This window comes from Orbicella faveolata, unplaced genomic scaffold (assembly GCF_042242905.1).
Source record: "Orbicella faveolata isolate gen_17 unplaced genomic scaffold, um_ofav_v1 contig_14, whole genome shotgun sequence".
NCBI classification, from domain to species: Eukaryota; Metazoa; Cnidaria; class Anthozoa; order Scleractinia; family Merulinidae; genus Orbicella; species Orbicella faveolata.
Genome location: NW_028301541.1, coordinates 16,221,761 through 16,242,852, shown reverse-complemented (window position 1 = coordinate 16,242,852; position 21,092 = coordinate 16,221,761). Strand labels below are relative to the sequence as shown.

Here is a 21,092-nt window from a genome sequence, read left to right as displayed (position 1 = left end):
GGGGGAACTGTACTTTAAGATTCTCGATATCTAGCTGTTATCTAGCTGCTCTTTTTGGCGTTTTTTTTTTTTTACTTCGCAAAGCAATATGCGGTGCATATGTTTAAGAATCATTTATGACCTGCTGTTAAAGTGTAGTACCTGAAATAAACTAAAAACAAACACCGTTACCGTTATGACTCTAACGGCGTTCATTGTGGATTTTGGTACCCTCGGAGGTACCAATCGACACACTCCATTCCCCAAAAGGAACCCCTGTTATTTTTTAATAGTGTGCTTCCCCACATCTTCTCCTCTTCCCCTTCCCCCCTCCTTCGCCTCCGTCCCCGAGAGGCTGATACTTTACAGCCTTGTAGACGTTAGTTAGCCCGCAATACGAGCGCCAGTCAAAGCCGAGCTTTCCGTCCGAAACGACACGGTGATAGTCTTTTCTTTTTCATTCTTGGCAGCTAACAAAAGACAATGCTTAAGTTGGTATGGCCTCTTCTAATACTTAACTCGAGAATTCTTGGTTTAATTTGACGAGGAAGAACGTATTTTGTTCAAAATAACCTAACTATTATCCTATATGGCGACACCCGACGAAGTACGAGCGTGTTGCCGCGCGCGGGCGACCCATTTTTGGCGCAAAATTAAAAGCTTGGAGACACAAAAATGTTTCATATTGGTCGCTTTTTACAATTTGATATGGTTTTTGGAATTCTAAATCCCTATTCGTCAATATTCAATGCCGTCTTCAGTGAGAGTTGCCCAACCTCAATGCCTTCTTTGTTGACATTGACGTCAGGACAGTGCAGATTTTCCCGACTGTTGAATCCTGATTGGTCAATTCAAATTTAGGCGCAGCAGCCGTATGCAAGGAAGAGCCACAAAGTTTTTCCTTAGTATGTCAGCTTTTTGTTGTTGTTTTTTTTCTTTTTCATATTTTTCCGATTCTCCTCCTCTATTTCTCCCAAGCAATTTAGACCGCAGGCAAATATTTTAACTAATGCAGCGCGTTCAGCTGAATTTCTAGATGGTGGATTCGTGAAGTTTGCACCTTGCAACTAGTACTTACTTATAGCGCCTTCTGTTATTCATTATTACGACAGTTTTCTCTTCATCGATTAAATCATACATGTGCTTGGCTCTCTCTTTGCATGAAGGGTTTTTTTCTTAAACGAGATTTCACGGGGAAGGAGCCGAAGTATATGAGAAACGTCTACGTGAATCGCGATCATGAATATGTGTCTGAAACGAGAATATGTGTAAACACTATATTAGGTGATAGGCAACCAAAAGCAGTTTTTTTTTTTTTTCTTTCAGAGGCGCCAGAATTTTATTTGTGGTCATCAATAAGACCTTTTATCTTGACCCAGTCTCAGCCATGATTATGCGTATCTATTCATGCAATAATTTGTGCTGCGTACTGCTTAATTACGTATACTATGACAGACAAGACCGCTGTCGGTAGAGCTAGGGAGAGTAAAATTGCTCAGAAACCCATCTTATTAGCCTAACGACACACCCTGACGTTTTGCAGCAGCTCGTGTTCTTAAAAGGATGAAATAATCCCTACGAACTGCAGCTCGGTAAAAGTACTTCATTCCCACTATTGAATTGCAACTGAGTTTCGGCATGAGTTCACGACCCTCAGGTTTTGGAAGTGTTTTTAAGAACAAAGTTTTCAAGGTTTGACAACGTTCTTAGCCTGTTTTTAGTTTTTTTTTTTTAATTTTCAAAAAGGGTTGCTAGTACAAAAGAAGTCGTTTAAGGGGATTGCTTGCTCTCTCACCGTTCTAAACAAAGAAATTTTCAAATTTTAGTATTTTGTCTGGAGCAGTGTACACCACTATTATTGGTCAGTCATTTTGGCGCTGAATTATGTCATGTCTACCATAATATTACGTTAGGTACTCCTAACTATCTGCCCCCTTCAGCTGGGTTGTGCATATCTGTATATCCAGAATTGTTTCCTTTCCAAGGGACCCCAGACCTCCGCTATTAGGAGGCATCAACGAAATAAACAACTAAATAGTTAGCTTCACCTCGTTGTAATTGCTTCAATAAGTTTACTTATTTTTCAATCTACTTTGTTGTAATTACTAGTGGAACATGTAATTAGGAATTGTACGGATTTTATGGGAACCAAATTTTAGCTTGTACGTTTTAATTTGATAGAACTCCGTGTTTAAATCAAAGATTCGATCCTTCTATCCATCCATTCATCCATCCATCCATCCCCGTTCGGCTTGCTCATTTGTTCGTTTGTTCGCTTGAACTACCCTGTTTGTTGAACATTTTCATTTTGTTTCTTTCATTACAAAAACCTTTCCTACACAACAACAAAAGCCGTCCACTTTCGAGAGATTTCTCACCAAGTTAAGAACATTAAAGTGTAATAGCTATCGAGGTTATTTCCCTTTCTAACTGAATCTTGCGACCGAGAGCCAGTGGAATGTTTCCCTCCTTGTACTTAACTTGAACTTCATGACGTAAACTGATAATTAGTTTTATCATATGGTTGTGTCTCACAAGGACTGGGGACTTCCAAATTCATGAATTTGATTGGCTGAAATCGGTATTGAAAGCGGTTTAGATTCCCTCCGGGGTGGGGGGGGGGGGGTACTTTGAGAATTTCTGGGTGGGGATGTGCCGCTGGGACCCTGGAACCCTTAGCCTATACCAGAGCTAGTTCAGCTGAATTTTGCTACCCTATACTAGAGTAAATTCCCCAAATCTCCCCATCTATCGACACTGTTGAGGCTAATTTGCATAAATTTAAACTTGCCGATTTGATTTTTTTATATTTTTGAGTGGCAATTCCTGGTTTCCTTAGTCTAGATAAAATCTTCATCCAACTAGCCAGTTTTGTGAAAAATTATACCCTATTCTAGACCCAAACGCTCTGATTTATATACCCTATCCTAGAGTAAACTGCTTGAAAACCATACCCTTCACAGCGGCACATACCTATATAGCCCATATATGGCAGTGCACCCCCCACCCCCACCCCACCCTCCTCCACCGTGATTTTCCCATCAAGACTGGCATCTAGATCGGTAATGTTTTGCGGTGAAAAAGTTGCAAACTAAAATGCTTTTAAAAAATGTTTATTTATTGAAGTGCTCAAAAGCCTGATGAGAAAAAAGGTAACGAGGACGAGCAGACTTTGGCAGAATTAAGTTCAGCTTATCGCCGCTCGCAAGGAAAATGTCAGTTACTTACAAATTAGTTACATTAAACAAATTAAATTTTTCTTGTTTGCCATACAATAAACATCATTCTTATTAACCGAGCTTAGTCGGTCTGTATGGGAAAATCTTTACCTCGGTCGTGTGTACAGACCTCACTGCGTTCGGTCTCCACTCACAGACCGCCTAAGCTCGGTTAGCTTATTTCATTTTCTTTAAATCGAAAATCATGGTTAAATGTAAATTGACGCTTTCTGTTGAGCAATTCCTTTCGTGTGATATAAGTATCAAATTTGCATATTATTGTATCAGCACATTTCTGCTGGATTCAGTGAAGCGAAGCAGTCATTTCCCGTTTGGAACATCTGAGATTAACTGATGTACGTTCGAGAAAAGGAAACTGTCACTCTATTCAGGTCACAGAATGGCCGTTAAGAAACTTCTGCTACTGTTAATCGCTGGTACTTTCATTCAGGCAGGTTAGTTATTTTGGCCTTGCAGCGAATGCTGTGGTTTATGTTTAAACAGTGGAGAGTATGTTGCTCTGTTAAGTGTTAAATGTTCACGTAGCAACCCTTATGTGAGATTTAAGCGTCTGTTCGATCAAAATTTCCCAGGGATTAGATTTCCAATTAATTTGTGTTGTGAGATCGGTTCATATTCTTCGTAGTTCATGAGTTTTTACGGGTTTTTTTTTTTACACAACTTCCGTGTAGAATGTGGGAAACAACAAGCAATAGACAGCAGATCAACATGCAGGAATGTGAGGGCCACGCTTCTGTTCATTCGCCGGTTTGCAGTTTTGGTTGAAGACTTCGAGATTCCAATGAAGAGAAGCGCGGTGAATTTTTTTATACACTGATTTTAAACGAAGATGATAGATACTTTCCAAAAGAACTCCCACCGGGACTGTCTTTATATTTAATGAGCCGTAACGATTTCGCAGTTGGAACAGTTCACTGCTTTCTACAGCAAAACAAATCTTTCAGTTTTGATCTTCAGCACACCCTGGAACCAATTATTGGAGTTCAAAATTGGTTTAAGTGATACGCACAGTTAAATATTTTAATCGCAATTCACATGCTTCTTAGACTTCTCAAAAGGAATACGAAATTCCAGCTGAACAGATCATTGGTTATTTAATGAGGACTATCAAGTTGCTTGTAAATTCATTCCTCTGTGGTCAGGGTTGTTCAGCCTTTTAGCCGTTCAGTCTTTTAGCCGTTCAGTTTTTAGCCGTTTAGTCTATTAGCGCTCAATATTTGCTGGTACGTAAAACTAAGACGCTATTGTTTAAGAACCCTCAAGGTACAAATAGCAATCTGTTAGGTCAAATTGTCTTGTATGCTAAAGCTATGAATCTGTCATAACTCAGCACTTTTCTGCTGGACTCAGTGAAGCGAAGTAGTTATTTCCCGTTTGGAACATCTGAGATTAACTGATGTACGTTAGAGGAAAGGAAACTGTCACTTTATTCAGGTCATAGAATGGCCGTTAAGAAACTATTGCTACTATTACTCACTGGTACTTTCATTCAGGCAAGTTCGTTAATTTGGCCTTGCAGCGAATGCTGTGGTTGATATTTAAACAGTGGAGAGTATGTTGCTCTGTTAAGTGTTAAATGTTCACGTAGCAACCCTTATGAGAGACTTAGGCGTCTCTTCGATCGAAATTTCCTAGGGATTAGATTTCCAATTAACTTGTGTTGTGAGATCGGTTCATATTCTTCGTAGTTCATGAGTTTTTACAGTTTCTTTTTTTTTACACAACTTCCGTGTAGAATGTGGGAAACAACAAGCAATAGACAGCAGATCAACATGCAGGAATGTGAGGGCCACGCTTCTGTTCATTCGCCGGTTTGCAGTTTTGGTTGAAGACTTCGAGATTCCAATGAAGAGAAGCGCGGTGAATTTGTTTTATACGCTGATTTTAAACGAAGTTGATAGATACTGCCAAAAGAACTCCCACCAGGACTGTCTATATTTAATGAGCCGTAACGATTTCGCAGTTGGAACAGTTCACTGCTTTCTACAGCAAAACAAATCTTTCAGTTTTGATCCTCAGCACACCCTGAAACCAATTATTGGAGTTCAAAATTGGTTTAAGCGATACGCACAGTTGAATATTTTAATCATACTTCACATGCTTCTTAGACTTCTCAAAAGGAATACGAAATTCCAGCTGAACAGATCATTGGTTATTTAATGAGGACTATCAAGTTGCTTGTAAATTCATTCCTCTGTGGTCAGGGTTGTTCAGCCTTTTAGCCGTTCAGTCTTTTAGCCGTTCAGTCTTTTAGCCGTCCAGTTTTTTAGCCGTTCAGTCTATTAACGCTCAGTATTTGCTGGTACGTAAAACTAAGACGCTATTGTTTAAGAACCCTCAAGGTACAAGTAGCAATCTGTTAGGTTAAATTGTCTTGTATGCCTAAAGCTATGAATCTGTCATAACTGGTCTTTTGCATGTGATCGAGCCAGGGGTAGAAGACAGATTTAATTTTACGAGATGGTTTACGTCATGACGTGGCTTTTCATTTAACACATTCATTACCTTTACATTGTTCTATCAATACAACGATTCCAGAAAAAAACCGGAAGTTGCACCGAAACGAGTCTTAATAGCCCTCGCGGTAAATATTCAAAGCAACATGGCGAACGAAGAAGAGAGGTCAATCTCTCTTCTGATGATATTCCCGGCGTCAGTGTGAGCGAAGAACAGATTGAAAAATTAACGCTTAGCCAATTGAAATTCTGGCTAAAAAGTTGCCGTATAAATTAAAATGGCAAAATAAAGGAACTTTTAGAAAGATATGTTTGCCATCCTTCAATTGTCTCGATCTCTAATATGCGAAAAAACATGTTCTCACCATTTTTATTGCCTAAAAGAACTTTATTCATGGTCGGTTTAGGAGAAAGAATCTGAATGAGATAAAAATTTTAAAAATCTACGACTCTGACCCGAACAATAGCTTTACTAAAGCTGAAGTAGCTTAAAATAGTAAAACTGATGAAGCAAGAGCTCGAAAGAACATACGGAAGTAAATTTAAAAATTGTTCCGGATATCGGGAATATTGCAACAGAACATCCAAACGTAAACACATTTCCTAAGGCTGATTCATTTTTCGCTGACGACTTCAGTCTTCTCAAGTTAGAGAACATCCGATCTCTCTTCATGAATTAACAATCGGTGCGAGAGAATAAGACAAATCCTTGAGTTCAAAAGATGCTAATCAGAGTATCAAAAAAGACCACGATCTACTCGCCAAGAATGGTACAAACAAGGGTTCGGTACAGTGATAGCATCAATGCGTCACAGGGGAGGACGCAATCACAAAGCTGATTCATTGGTGAAATCACCAATAAAACTATCAATGAAGTGTAACAAAGACTATCAGCCACATGCCATGAAAGATGGCCTAGAATATTAGCAACTAGTAATGGACAAGTACATTGAAATAATGCATCAACAGCGATAGACGAAGATGCAAGTAACAACATGCTTTTTTTTTTGTACAAGAGAAAAGGGAAATTTTGGGGGCTGCCCAGCTGAGCTGGTTACAGACCCAAGTAAGGGCAATCTCCATGAAATCATTTTGAAGCCAAGAATGTCATTGTTATGGATGGTGAGACCCTGAAAGATTGCCTTATAAAATCAATATGCATAATGTTTGATACTGGTAAACAAGAGTCATATTTACTTCCGTTTATGAAGTGCAATGTACAACAACTACTTTTTGTTGTGAACAGACTTGGAATGTCCTGGCTATAAATTGGAAGTAACTGAGAATTTTTAATGAGCAAATTGCCTTGGACATAGAATGGTGGAAGGAGATGCTAAAGAATACTGAGCAATTTATGATACATATATTATATATGAACTGCCTTACCTAATGCTTAGAGATGGTCTTACAAGATGTGATTATTGCTAAAGCCAGAATAAATAATGTATATCAAAGTTCCAATAAGTTTTCCAGCATTTAATATGAGCGAACTCAGCTACTTCTAGTTTTTCTGTGGTAATGTTGAGTGAATATTTCAAAATAGCTCAAAACAAATGGGAATCTATAAGATCATACAATGTAGGAAATTCTCAATGAGGTCAAATTCAACCGTACTTTTATGTTATTAGCAAATTATACACCAGGCCATGTGTCCTTCAATGTTACACCCTGTGCCAGAAAATAAAACATGAAGCCACATAATGCACAATTTTAGTACGGTGGAAATCACCAAATATTTAATTGCCACTGATGAACAATATCATGTACTCTGTTTACATTCACTACCAAATGACAAATTAACATTAGGTGTCAGGAATTATTAGACGACTAATTTTCTGCCAGTTTACAAGCAAATAGCTCACTATCCAGGGTTGATTAACAACTCTACACAACCTTAGTGGAGTTACACCATGAAATATATGCCATCCATTTATTCTTTTAATAGCCATTTCAGCTTGTATTCTTACATTTGCAGTTGTGGTTCATGGTTGAAAAACAGTCTTCCTTAGAAAATTAGTAAAATTATCGTCAGCTCTGATTTACTTGGTCGCATAGAAGGGATGAAGATTATAACCTTCTTTCTTGCCAGTAAATGCTGTCTGTCAAATCCCTGACATTAGGGAAATTCCTAAAAGGCCTTAAAATGTGTTGCCAGACTTTTATTAGTTTACTCTGCTTCTCCAGGTCTTGGATGTCTCACCTTTTATCTCCCTGCAATCTATTCTGCACTTAATGTTTTCAAATTCAGCCTAAAAAACTTCAGGTAAGTAAACGGTTAGGCTCCCAAACATCAAATACGGGAAATTGGCCCATGCAATAATTCATCTGACACTACTAGTTCTGACATATTAAAACTAAAATCCAGATCTTGCCGAAATATTAAGCGAGTAAAAAAGATTCAAAATTCATCAATGGCTGTATTTAAATCACTAATGTCCTTCCACATTCAACATTGTTTTTGGGAAACATTTTTTGTTTACCTCAGAGGCATGAAAACTGATTAATTCCTACGTTGATTGAAGCTCATAGGTATTCACACCTGTATTCACTACTAGCTTCTTTGCCAGACTCAGATGCCTCGCATCTTTTTGCTCTACACAGAGATTCCTCATCAACTTTTGTGCAGGGAAAACCGAGGGTACGGCTTCCACTTTCAATAAGTGTACTAAGTTTAAAATCACTTGGCAAGAAGTGCTCGGAACAATAGAAAAGATTTCCTACCGAGGTAAAACAGGCATCTCCCCTTTTCATAAGTATTTCCCACTTTTTCCTTCTTTGTTTATCTGGCTTGTCCGAAGGAAACTCAGTCGTGGAGATAATAAATCAGGTCGGTTTTTGCTTCGATTATTAGGGTTTGCAGCCGCACAACACTTGTGTCCAACTCTTTTCCTTTTCCTTACCACATTTGCTCCAGACAAGGTACTCTAACCTACATACATTCGATTTTTTTCGTTCTTCTCCAACATTTCGTCCGCCATTTTGAAAGCTCGAAGGCTATTAAGCCTCGCTTGCATGCAACTTCCGTTTTTTTCACGGAATCGGTGTATTTAGAGCATTCGATTTGTTGACTTGATTTGAAGATTCTCCGCATGTCGCGAGTGACTAACAGAAATATAATGCACTTGACGTTTACTCGAAGCACTGCATTATTACTCTCACATCGGAAAGGCATAAAGGCTTAATAAGGAGTTTAGACAGTTGTATGGAGGTTTGAATACGCTGCGAATTAGCAGCTTTTTAGTTCCTCGAGCTGCTTTATTCCAAGCTGTTATGCTGTGATCCTGCTTGTTGTACACAACTCAAGCCGGAACTTCAATTTGAAAGACAAGTGAAGAAATTATTGAGCGTAGCAGAACTATGCCGAATGCGGAAAATGGTTGTGGCAAATCACGTTCTTTTAAGGTGGCTCATAACGGTTTACCGCATTTTTCAGAACTTGATCATCGAAGCTACCCCTCGCCGGTTTATATTTGATGCTACAATAGTGGTATCAAACAAATGTCCAATTGTTCATGAAGAAGTTGAAGCTTTCTTCGTGATGCAAAAGGTTCCCGTAACAACAATATAACCCGTTGAAACAACCCTAATTCTAAATTTATGGGCTCTTTAATTCACTTAAAATCGAGTCATTTAACCCCCCCCCCCCCCCCCCCCCACATTCCGGTCTATTAATCATGCAACGTCGTTTCAAATTTCAAAACACTTTCAGGAGGGGTTCGAAGGCACTTTAACATTTCGAAAATCTAGGTTGGTTCTGAATCCGCTCCCTCATTTTTTTAACTTTGCAAAAAATTAAACCTGATTTAAAATGCTGATTTCAATTCGATGATAACGAATGGCGGCCACCGGACTCGTTTGTGAGTTATAATTATTAAGAGCTCAAATTAAAAATGTTTTCATCAGCTTATACAGTTGCTACGTTACTAGTATTGTCACGAAAATGATTATAACCTGTTCGCCAATGATTATATTTATAGCCATTTGTTTGATGCCATCATTGTCAACTGAAAAGGAGTGGTAGGATTAGTCGCAGTGCTAACAAATGCTTGCCAGCCACCTAATAACTGATTCAGTAAAAACCTGGGTACTGCTATCCCGTAACAGGAAGCCTACAAAATCTACCTGTGCTCGTTTCACCTTAAATAACATTGCATTACTAACTTAACAGTAGAACAAGGTATGACAGAAAGATTTTTTTTTTCAGTTTCCTTTACAACTGTTACAAATGTAACACCGGCGTCAACGCGCACTAGGAAATTTAAAACCCCAGACCACTCGCCCATCGATAATCGTCAAATCTATTGCGACTATATATTAGCCATAAATCAAAATTACTTACGATATAAACATTGCATTTCTCCCAATGTACATTGCCCTATTGTGATATGTTTTACAGATTGTATTATTATTACAGATCAACCCGAGATCACTGTTCATCCTCGAAGTGTTGCAAAAACAGAAGGAGATAACGTAACGTTATCTTGTAATGCTACTGCAAATCCAGTACCAACAATATCATGGTTCAGAGATGGATCTCCTGTCAATACAACTATTAATTCCAGGATCAGTTTTTCAGAAGACAAAAGGCAGTTGACAATAACGCATGTGAACAGGACAGACAGCGGAGAATACCGATGTGTGGCGAGCAACGAACTTGGAAATGATACCTCCAATGTTGCTACACTGGATGTACAATGTAAGTACAGTATCTTGTTATCGACATTCTTGGAAATGATATCTTCAATGCTGCTGCACTAGATATCAATGCGAGCAATTGATCAAAACACTGTCGTCAGAATGTTTGAAAGGTCCATTGCCCCTATTGGGTTTAGCACGAAACGGGTAAACAGAAATCAGCGACTTTTGACAATTATTGTTTTGAAAATTTCACAAGAAAAATTTCCTAAAAATGACGTTACTGCAGTTTCTAGTTTACAGTGCGACCCTTTCAAACAAGGAATCAAAGATCCTGTTCAAATTTAACCAATGGAAACATGGGATGTTAACACTGCATTTCCGACAATTCATTCATCCAAGCAAGCTGCACACTGCAGAGGCAATGAGTTAGTGGCCATGTTTATCGTTTAACACTCAAACGGTGGATGTAAATTTGGAAATAATTTGCTAGGATGGCCTTGATAGTCGCACTGTAACTTGCTAACTTAAATCCATTTAAAACATAAAAACAGGCTCGTATAGTCTTGAAATGATTTCAGTTCGTACTTTCAAAATTTCCCCATTCATGAGTGATTGTCTTGTTTGTTACGGATCAACCAGAGATCGCTACTCATCCTCAAAATAAAACCAGAACAGAAGGAGCTAACGTAACTCTATCTTGTAACGTTGATGGAAATCCAGTACCAATAATATCATGGACTAGAGATGGATCTCCTGTAAATACAAGCGGAAGGATCAGTATTTCAGATGACAAAAAACAGTTGACAATAACGAATGTGAAAAGAACAGACAACGGAACCTACCGTTGTGTGGCGAATAACAGCCTTGGAAATGTTACATCCAATGCTGCTACAGTGAATGTCCAATGTAAGCATAGTATCTTGTTTTGATAAATCGAAACCGAGCAGTTGGCCTGTACTGCCAATCTACACAGAAAGCACAAGAACACTTATTATTATACATTGAACTCACTATCTCTTTTCTGATTGGCCGAAAGCGTACAGTAATTTTTCGAATTCAGCGCCTGTGACGTCATCTGGTTGCAGATTATACAATAATCATGTCAAGAACACTCAAGGTTACGGGTAATCATGTCATGTATGACCGCGGTGTATGATTTCTAAGGGTGATCATGTCAAATTCGCGCACTTTGTGTTGCTTGCCGTCAGTGAAGAAGCAAAAACATGACTTCCATTTTTTTTTTTTTTTCGTTCAATATATAATAGAACAATTATTAGATTCGGTTGTTGTGACATCCAGAATGATCAAGGTCTCGGTAAAAGTTATCAGCCTCAGTCTTCGGCTTCGGCTAATAACCCCTACCTCGACCTTGATTATTCTAGATATCACAAAAATCTCATGGAAAACTTGTTTATTATTAGTGTTGGTTTGAAAGAATCTCGAGGTAGTATTCACAACGATTGCCTAAAACCCGTAAATTGAAGCTATTTTTTCCTTCATTAGTACTCTGATAACCAATCTCAGGATTGTGCCTATCGCGTGTGAGTTTATTACAATTACAATACCCGATATTCGAATTTTCAACTCAAGGTCAGTCACCAATTTATCTGCACACAGTCGTCAGTTATCACCGGTGAAATCTTTTCTCGGGTATATAAGCTTACTATATATATCTGATCAATGGTTATTTCTTGCATCAAATTTTTGTTTAAAAAAGCCCACTAAATTGTTACGTGCACATTGTTACGTTGTCATTTCTTAGGCGGGTTATTTTACTGTTGCAGATCCACCTGAGATCACTGTTCATCCAGAAGCCGAAACGAAATCAGAAGAAGAAAACGTAACTTTATCTTGCAAAGCTGATGGAAATCCAGTACCGACAATGTCATGGACCAGAAATGGATTTCCTGTAGATCAAAGCGGAAGGATCAGTTTTTCAGCAGACAAAAAGCAGTTGACAATAACGCACGTGAACAGGACAGACAGCGGAGAATACCGATGTGTGGCGAGTAACAGCCTTGGAAATGATACTTCCAAGGCATCTACAGTGGATGTTCAGTGTAAGTAACTGATCAAAACTGAAAAACGCTGTTATAAGTTAATCCCTTATACGTTGTTGTCTCCTACAGCACATTAGCTTGTTACAAATCCCCTGTTAAAGGCAAGCAAATATTTTCTGCATGCGTTAACTCCACATGTCAAATTTCTTACTTACTCGGCTTATTGATATTCACGTACAGATCAACCAAAGATCACTGTTGACCCACAAGCTGTGACAACGACAGAAGGAGGTAACCTGACCTTATCTTGCAACGCTACTGGTAATCCAGTACCAACAATGTCATGGACCAGGGATGGATCTCCTGTAAATACAAGTGGAAGGATCAGTTTTTCCGACAACAAAACGCAGTTGACAATAATGGATGTGAGCAGGACAGACAGCGGAGAATACCGGTGTGTGGCAACAAACAGGGCTGGAAATGATACCTCCAATGCTGCTACACTGAATGTCCAATGTAAGTTTAATATCTTATTCTAATTTAGCTCAGCCAAACAGTTCGAATACTGTTGCCCCGCCCAAAACGAACAGTGAAGTGGTTTAATGTATCAATTATTATTTTTTTTGTATGGTCTATAAAAAATTCCCCAAAATCACACAGTGGGAAGCCTAAAAGTAATTTTCTTCCCGAAAACTTTAACAACTTTCTTAAAATAGTACCCAGCAAAGGTTTTTCATTAGAAAATTTAACGGTCGTGGATATGTTCCGTCGGGAACCAAGAAGCCACTGAGTTTTGCAATCTCCTTTACAACTGTTCCATATTTAACACCGGCGACAAAGTGCACAAGGAGGTTTAAAACCTCCGACCAGTCGTCCATCGATAATCGTCAAATCTATTGCGACTATATATTAGCTATAAATCATAATTACTTATGATATAAACATTGCATTTCGCGCCATGTAGATCGTTCTGTTGTGATATATTTTGCGGATTGTTTTATTATTACAGATCAACCCGAGATCACTGTTCATCCTCGAAGTGTTGTAAAAACAGAAGGAGACAACGTGACGTTATCTTGTAATGCTACTGCAAATCCAGTACCAACAATATCATGGTTCAGAGATGGATCTCCTGTAGATTCTTCTAGGATCAGTTTTTCAGAGGACAACAAGCAGTTGACAATAACGGATGTAAACAGGACAGATAGCGGAGAATACCGATGTGTGGCGAGCAACGAACTTGGAAATGATACCTCCAACGCTGCTACACTGGATATTCAAGGTAATGTGTTAAGCATGTTGGAATTCATTTTCATGCAGTTGTGATTAAGATCTTTCTTTAGTTTTTTCTTTGTTTTTGTTCCATTTTGAATGACAGACACAAATATTACCAGAAATACAATGTTTCGGTAAAGTTTGGTTAGAAAAGTGTCAAATTCAGGAGAGCGGATACACGGGCAAATGTATGGACAACTGATGAAAGGTTCCAATTTGCTTCACTAAAAATCTTCATTTGTCAAAGGAAATAGATCGAAGGCCTGTGAATTTTTGAGAATATAGTTTTACAGTAAACACTATCAGATTCCCTTGAACATAAACAAATACTTTTTTACGCCATATTTGCATGACTGATCATAGTCACGGTTAAATTCCAAGAAATGATTAAAACTTCTGGAAAGAAAAGTTTGTGATGTATCTTCCATAGAGTCTAAGATAGAGCTGAGTGCAGTCGGTGATCTGCTGTACCCTTCGCCTCAAGAGATTTGAAAAAAACTTTGTATGGTTCAGTATCTAATTGATCCTCCAAGTTGTCAAATAATACACTCTTTTTTTATATAACAATGTCTAATTTTGGAGCTGAGGCTGAACGTTCTTGTATTTTTATTGCGATTTGAGGTTGAAAACGTTCTTAAGGTTTATTTATTTATTTACATGGTACACAGTATTTCATTAAATTAATGCGCACGTGACCAGATGACTTTGATGGTGTGGAGGTTATTTTGGAATGAGGTATAGACTGCTGATTACCACAAACCGAGATCTGTGTCATGCAATAAGAAAACCATTGTTACAAATGTAACACCGGCGTCAACGCGCACTAGGAAATTTAAAACCCCAGACCACTCGCCCATCGATAATCGTCAAATCTATTGCGACTATATATTAGCCATAAATCAAAATTACTTACGATATAAACATTGCATTTCTCCCAATGTACATTGCCCTATTGTGATATGTTTTACAGATTGTATTATTATTACAGATCAACCCGAGATCACTGTTCATCCTCGAAGTGTTGCAAAAACAGAAGGAGATAACGTAACGTTATCTTGTAATGCTACTGCAAATCCAGTACCAACAATATCATGGTTCAGAGATGGATCTCCTGTCAATACAACTATTAATTCCAGGATCAGTTTTTCAGAAGACAAAAGGCAGTTGACAATAACGCATGTGAACAGGACAGACAGCGGAGAATACCGATGTGTGGCGAGCAACGAACTTGGAAATGATACCTCCAATGTTGCTACACTGGATGTACAATGTAAGTACAGTATCTTGTTATCGACATTCTTGGAAATGATATCTTCAATGCTGCTGCACTAGATATCAATGCGAGCAATTGATCAAAACACTGTCGTCAGAATGTTTGAAAGGTCCATTGCCCCTATTGGGTTTAGCACGAAACGGGTAAACAGAAATCAGCGACTTTTGACAATTATTGTTTTGAAAATTTCACAAGAAAAATTTCCTAAAAATGACGTTACTGCAGTTTCTAGTTTACAGTGCGACCCTTTCAAACAAGGAATCAAAGATCCTGTTCAAATTTAACCAATGGAAACATGGGATGTTAACACTGCATTTCCGACAATTCATTCATCCAAGCAAGCTGCACACTGCAGAGGCAATGAGTTAGTGGCCATGTTTATCGTTTAACACTCAAACGGTGGATGTAAATTTGGAAATAATTTGCTAGGATGGCCTTGATAGTCGCACTGTAACTTGCTAACTTAAATCCATTTAAAACATAAAAACAGGCTCGTATAGTCTTGAAATGATTTCAGTTCGTACTTTCAAAATTTCCCCATTCATGAGTGATTGTCTTGTTTGTTACGGATCAACCAGAGATCGCTACTCATCCTCAAAATAAAACCAGAACAGAAGGAGCTAACGTAACTCTATCTTGTAACGTTGATGGAAATCCAGTACCAATAATATCATGGACTAGAGATGGATCTCCTGTAAATACAAGCGGAAGGATCAGTATTTCAGATGACAAAAAACAGTTGACAATAACGAATGTGAAAAGAACAGACAACGGAACCTACCGTTGTGTGGCGAATAACAGCCTTGGAAATGTTACATCCAATGCTGCTACAGTGAATGTCCAATGTAAGCATAGTATCTTGTTTTGATAAATCGAAACCGAGCAGTTGGCCTGTACTGCCAATCTACACAGAAAGCACAAGAACACTTATTATTATACATTGAACTCACTATCTCTTTTCTGATTGGCCGAAAGCGTACAGTAATTTTTCGAATTCAGCGCCTGTGACGTCATCTGGTTGCAGATTATACAATAATCATGTCAAGAACACTCAAGGTTACGGGTAATCATGTCATGTATGACCGCGGTGTATGATTTCTAAGGGTGATCATGTCAAATTCGCGCACTTTGTGTTGCTTGCCGTCAGTGAAGAAGCAAAAACATGACTTCCATTTTTTTTTTTTTTTCGTTCAATATATAATAGAACAATTATTAGATTCGGTTGTTGTGACATCCAGAATGATCAAGGTCTCGGTAAAAGTTATCAGCCTCAGTCTTCGGCTTCGGCTAATAACCCCTACCTCGACCTTGATTATTCTAGATATCACAAAAATCTCATGGAAAACTTGTTTATTATTAGTGTTGGTTTGAAAGAATCTCGAGGTAGTATTCACAACGATTGCCTAAAACCCGTAAATTGAAGCTATTTTTTCCCTCATTAGTACTCTGATAACCAATGTCAGGATTGTGCCTATCGCATGTGAGTTTATTACAATTACAATACCCGATATTCGAATTTTCAACTCAAGGTCAGTCACCAATTTATCTGCACACAGTCGTCAGTTATCACCGGTGAAATCTTTTCTCGGGTATATAAGCTTACTATATATATCTGATCAATGGTTATTTCTTGCATCAAATTTTTGTTTAAAAAAGCCCACTAAATTGTTACGTGCACATTGTTACGTTGTCATTTCTTAGGCGCGTTATTTTACTGTTGCAGATCCACCTGAGATCACTGTTCATCCAGAAGCCGAAACGAAATCAGAAGGAGAAAACGTAACTTTATCTTGCAAAGCTGATGGAAATCCAGAACCGACAATATCATGGACCAGAAATGGATCTCCTGTAGACCAAAGCGGGAGGATCAGCTTTTCAGCGGACAAAAAGCAGTTGGCAATAACGCACGTGAACAGGACAGACAGCGGAGAATACCAATGTGTGGCGAATAACAGCCTTGGAAATGATACCTCCAGTGCATCTAGAGTGGATATTCAGTGTAAGTAACTGATCAAAACTGAAAAACGCTGTCATAAGTCAAACCCTTTTACGTTGTTGTCTCCCACAGCACATTAGCTTGTTACAAATCTCCTGTTGAAGGCAAGTAAATATTTTCTGCATGCATTAACTCCACATGTCAAATTTCTTACTTACTGGGCTCATTGATATTCACGTACAGATCAACCAAAGATCACTGTTGACCCACAAGCTGTGACAACGACAGAAGGAGGTAACCTGACCTTATCTTGTAACGCTACTGGCAATCCAGTACCAACAATATCATGGACCAGAGATGGATCTCCTATAAATACAAGTGGAAGGATCAGTTTTTCAGAAGACAACAAGCAGTTGACAATAACGGATGTGAGGAGGACAGACAGCGGAGAATACCGATGTGGGGTGAACAACAGTCTTGGCAATGCTACATCCACTGCTGCCACACTGGATGTACAGTGTAAGTACAATATCTTGTTATCGACATTCTTGACAATGATCTCTTCAATGCTACTACACTAGATATCAGTGCAAGTAATTGATCAAAACACTCGTGCTGTCTGGAAGTTTGAAAGGCCCCTTGTTCCTATTGGGTCTAGCACGAAACGGAGAAACAGAAATCAGCGACTTTTGACATTTCTGTTTTTGAAAATTTCACAAGAAATATTTCCTGAAAATGACATTACTGCAGTTTCCAGTTTACAGTACGACCCCATCAACCAAGAAAGCAAAGATCCCGTTCAAATTTAACCAATGAAAACATGGGATGTTAACACTGCATTTCCGACAACTCATTCATCTAAGCAAGCTACTCACTGCAGAAGCAATGCGTTGGTGGCCATGTTTATCGTTTAACACTCAAACAGTGGTAAATTTGCAAATAATTTGCTAGGATGGCCTTGATAGTCGCACTGTAACTTGCTTACTTAAATCCATTTAAGACATAAAAACAGGCTCGTATAGTCTTGAAATGATTTCAGTTTGTACTTTCAGAATTGCTCCATTCATGATAATAATTGTCTTGTTTGTTACAGATCAACCAGAGATCGCTACCCATCCTCAAAATAAAACTAGAACAGAAGGAGATAACGTGACTCTCTCTTGTAACGTTGATGGAAATCCAGTACCAATAATATCATGGACTAGAGATGAATCTCCTGTAAATATAAGCGGAAGGATCAGTATTTCACATGACAAAAAACAGTTGACAATAACGAATGTGGAAAGAACAGACAGCGGAGAATACCGATGTGTGGCGAATAACAGCCTTGGAAATGCTACATCCAATGCTGCTACACTGGATGTCCAATGTAAGTATAGTGTCTTGTTTTGATAAATCGAAACCGAGCAGTTGGCCTGTGCTGCCACCCTACACAGAGAGAACAAGAACACTGATTATCGGTGTTGGTTTGAAAGAATCTCGAGAGTGATTCACAACGATTGCCAAAAACCCGTAAATTGAAGCTATATGTTTCCTTCATTAGTAACTCTAATAACCAATGTAAGGATTGTGCTGATCGCATGTGAGCTTATTACAATTACAATACCCGATATGCGATTTTTAAACCGAAGGTCAGTCACCAATTATTTACCTGCACACAGTCGTCAAATATCACCGGTGAAATCTTTTACCAGGTATCTAAGTTTACTATAAATATCTGATCAATGATTACTTCTTGCATCAAATTTTGGTTTAAAAAAGCCCGCTAAATTGTGACATCCACATTGTTACGTTGTCAGTTCTTAGGCGGATTGTTTTACTGTTACAGATCCTTCTGAGATCACTGTTCATCCAGAAGCCGAAACAAAACCAGAAGGAGAAAACGTGACTTTATCTTGCAAAGCTGATGGAAATCCAGAACCGACAATATCATGGACCAGAAATGGATCTCCTGTAGACCAAAGCGGGAGGATCAGCTTTTCAGCAGACAAAAAGCAGTTGACAATAACACATGTGAACAGGACAGACAGCGGAGAATACCGATGTGTGGCGAATAACAGCCTTGGAAATGATACCTCCAGTGCATCTACAGTGGATATTCAGTGTAAGTAACTGATCAAAACCGAAAAACGCCGTCATTTTAGTTTAGAAGGACCTTTTTCCTTTCGCCGGATTTGGCACAGGATTTTATGATTTATATATCTCGTTCCCAGGAATTTTCACTAGAAAGGAAAAGCCCTGGGAACGTTTAACAATTTCAATCAGCTTCGACTCCGAATTGTAGCCTTGAAAAAGTGATAGACAGCCTTGCACAGCATAAAAACTGTTTTTTCAGTTTCCGTTCTGAATCATGGTTTCATAGCAAAGTAGATGATTTCTTTTTTTAAAAGGACGTATTAAAAAGCTCGTCAAGCTAGCTCGTCATAAATGTTTAGCCCTCTGTTTTAACTTTGCTCGTTGTAGTAATGTTTTATATTTTCATTATCTTTTTCAGTTGCACCTGAGATTTCTAAGAATCCCGAAGGCCTTACCAGCGTGGAAGGACAAAATGTCGTTTTTAGCTGTGTAGTTGAAGGAAACCCGTCACCTAGCGTATCATGGACGAAGGATGGACAAGGATTGAACATCACAGCAAATTCACGACTGACTGCGTCTCGCACGAACAATAATCATTATTTGACAATTACAGATGTGCACCGATCAGACGCAGGTCAATACAGATGTGTGGCTAACAACAGTGTCGACACTTTCACTTCATCTCCCGCCAAACTGGAAGTACACTGTAAGTATCGAATTATAATTAATCATTTAAGCCCCTTTAACATCCAAAACAGCGCCAGCAAGTTTGGTTGTTTGAAATAACATTACTGTTTTGATTTTTGGCATAACATTCACATAATTGTTGCTATTTCTGACGTCATGCGTGATCTCGAACTCTCTGTGTGCGGATATTTGCTTTTGTTACCCTGACAATAAATATGGCAGTTATTTTAAGGTCATTGTTTTCTGCTCGAGTACTACCTTCACATTTCTTAGTCGATTCTTCCGTGTTTACAATTTTGGCATTAACGGAGGTCACGAAAATCGACATGGATTTTCCGCGAGGAATATGTGGCGCTATTTACAGTCGTCTATAGTAATATAACGCGACTGCGTTTATTTTGAGGTCGTGACCTCATTGTTCGGAAGTATTTACCTTTGGTTGTCGGGTTACGCTCCAGGGGTAGGGTAGGGATTGACTACTTTCGATTTCTTTCTCAACCAAACTATGCTTCCAAGATATGGACGAACTTCTTGTCAAAGCTAGTACCTCCAGACAACTTCTACTCCGCTGGCTTTCATTCTTGACGTTGTTGGTATCCTATTTGTCCGCTCAAGAAGGTAACAAATATTTCGTATTTGAAAACAAGCGCTTTACGCGTCCATTTTCAAGCGGAAATCAAGCAAGTCGGATCTTTCTGTATCACGCCACGTTTATACTGCCTCGTGTTTACGTACATCAAGCTGGTTATATCTTTACTCTGAAGTAGTTAGGCTTATTTTTTGTCTAAACACATTTTCGGAAAGAAAGTTACCATGCTAAACGTACATGTAGAACGATAGATTGCTTCAGCCGGTTGTTCAAGGTCGACATGATATTACGTACTTCTGTTTTCACGTAAAGGGCTTGGAATCAGAACCGCTACAAGATAGAAACTGATAAATTTTGTTTGATTCAGACTGAACGTGTTGCTTAAATACCGTTCTTCTGCATCTTTATGTATGCTTCTATTTACGGTACCTTTGGAAGTGGCAGGTGCACGTCAAATTCTTGTTAATGTGAATCGAAAGTATTCCGAACATTATTAAACTATTTAGCGTTTCCTCGGGCGGAGCGTGCTTCGGAGCGTGCTTTGATTTAAAAATGTGCGTTTTCAACAGTTTTTGAGGTGTTTGTAAAAAAGGTGCGTTTCTTTAAGAAAATCCAATCTTGGATTTTCTTAAAGAAACACACCCTTAAGTCATACGAATTTTCTTGGCTGAACAAAGTTTTTGATACCTGTGTTTCATTCACCTTTTTCTCTAAAACCCTTGATCTCACAGTCGCCAAAAATGGCAGCGAGGAAGTTAACAACACAAACTTTGGTTTTTTGATGGTTAAGCTGACGTATGTGCCGTTGCAATGGCAACATGAATAAAAATAAACAGGCCTTTAAAATCGGTTTTGTTTATTTGCAGAAAATCTAGTAATTAGATTTTCTTTATAATTTGCATGCAACAAGCTTGTAACGATTCTCACAAGTTAACACCATTTTG

At 38.6% G+C, this 21,092-nt stretch overlaps 1 protein-coding gene across 1 annotated transcript in view; it reads left to right on the top strand.

The window, feature by feature from the left end:
- The first annotated feature begins 3,484 nt into the window (after positions 1–3,484).
- Positions 3,485–21,092, top strand: part of LOC110046798 (hemicentin-2-like) — a 297,824-nt gene continuing 280,216 nt past the window's right edge. The window contains exons 1-11 of the mRNA XM_089287541.1: positions 3,485–3,652; positions 10,089–10,370; positions 12,097–12,372; positions 12,553–12,828; positions 13,322–13,594; positions 14,576–14,857; positions 16,584–16,859; positions 17,040–17,315; positions 17,890–18,165; positions 18,625–18,900; positions 19,291–19,578. Coding sequence (XP_089143667.1) covers positions 3,598–3,652; positions 10,089–10,370; positions 12,097–12,372; positions 12,553–12,828; positions 13,322–13,594; positions 14,576–14,857; positions 16,584–16,859; positions 17,040–17,315; positions 17,890–18,165; positions 18,625–18,900; positions 19,291–19,578 — 2,836 coding nt within the window. The 5' untranslated portion in view covers positions 3,485–3,597. The remainder of the gene's footprint in view (positions 3,653–10,088; positions 10,371–12,096; positions 12,373–12,552; positions 12,829–13,321; positions 13,595–14,575; positions 14,858–16,583; positions 16,860–17,039; positions 17,316–17,889; positions 18,166–18,624; positions 18,901–19,290; positions 19,579–21,092) is intronic.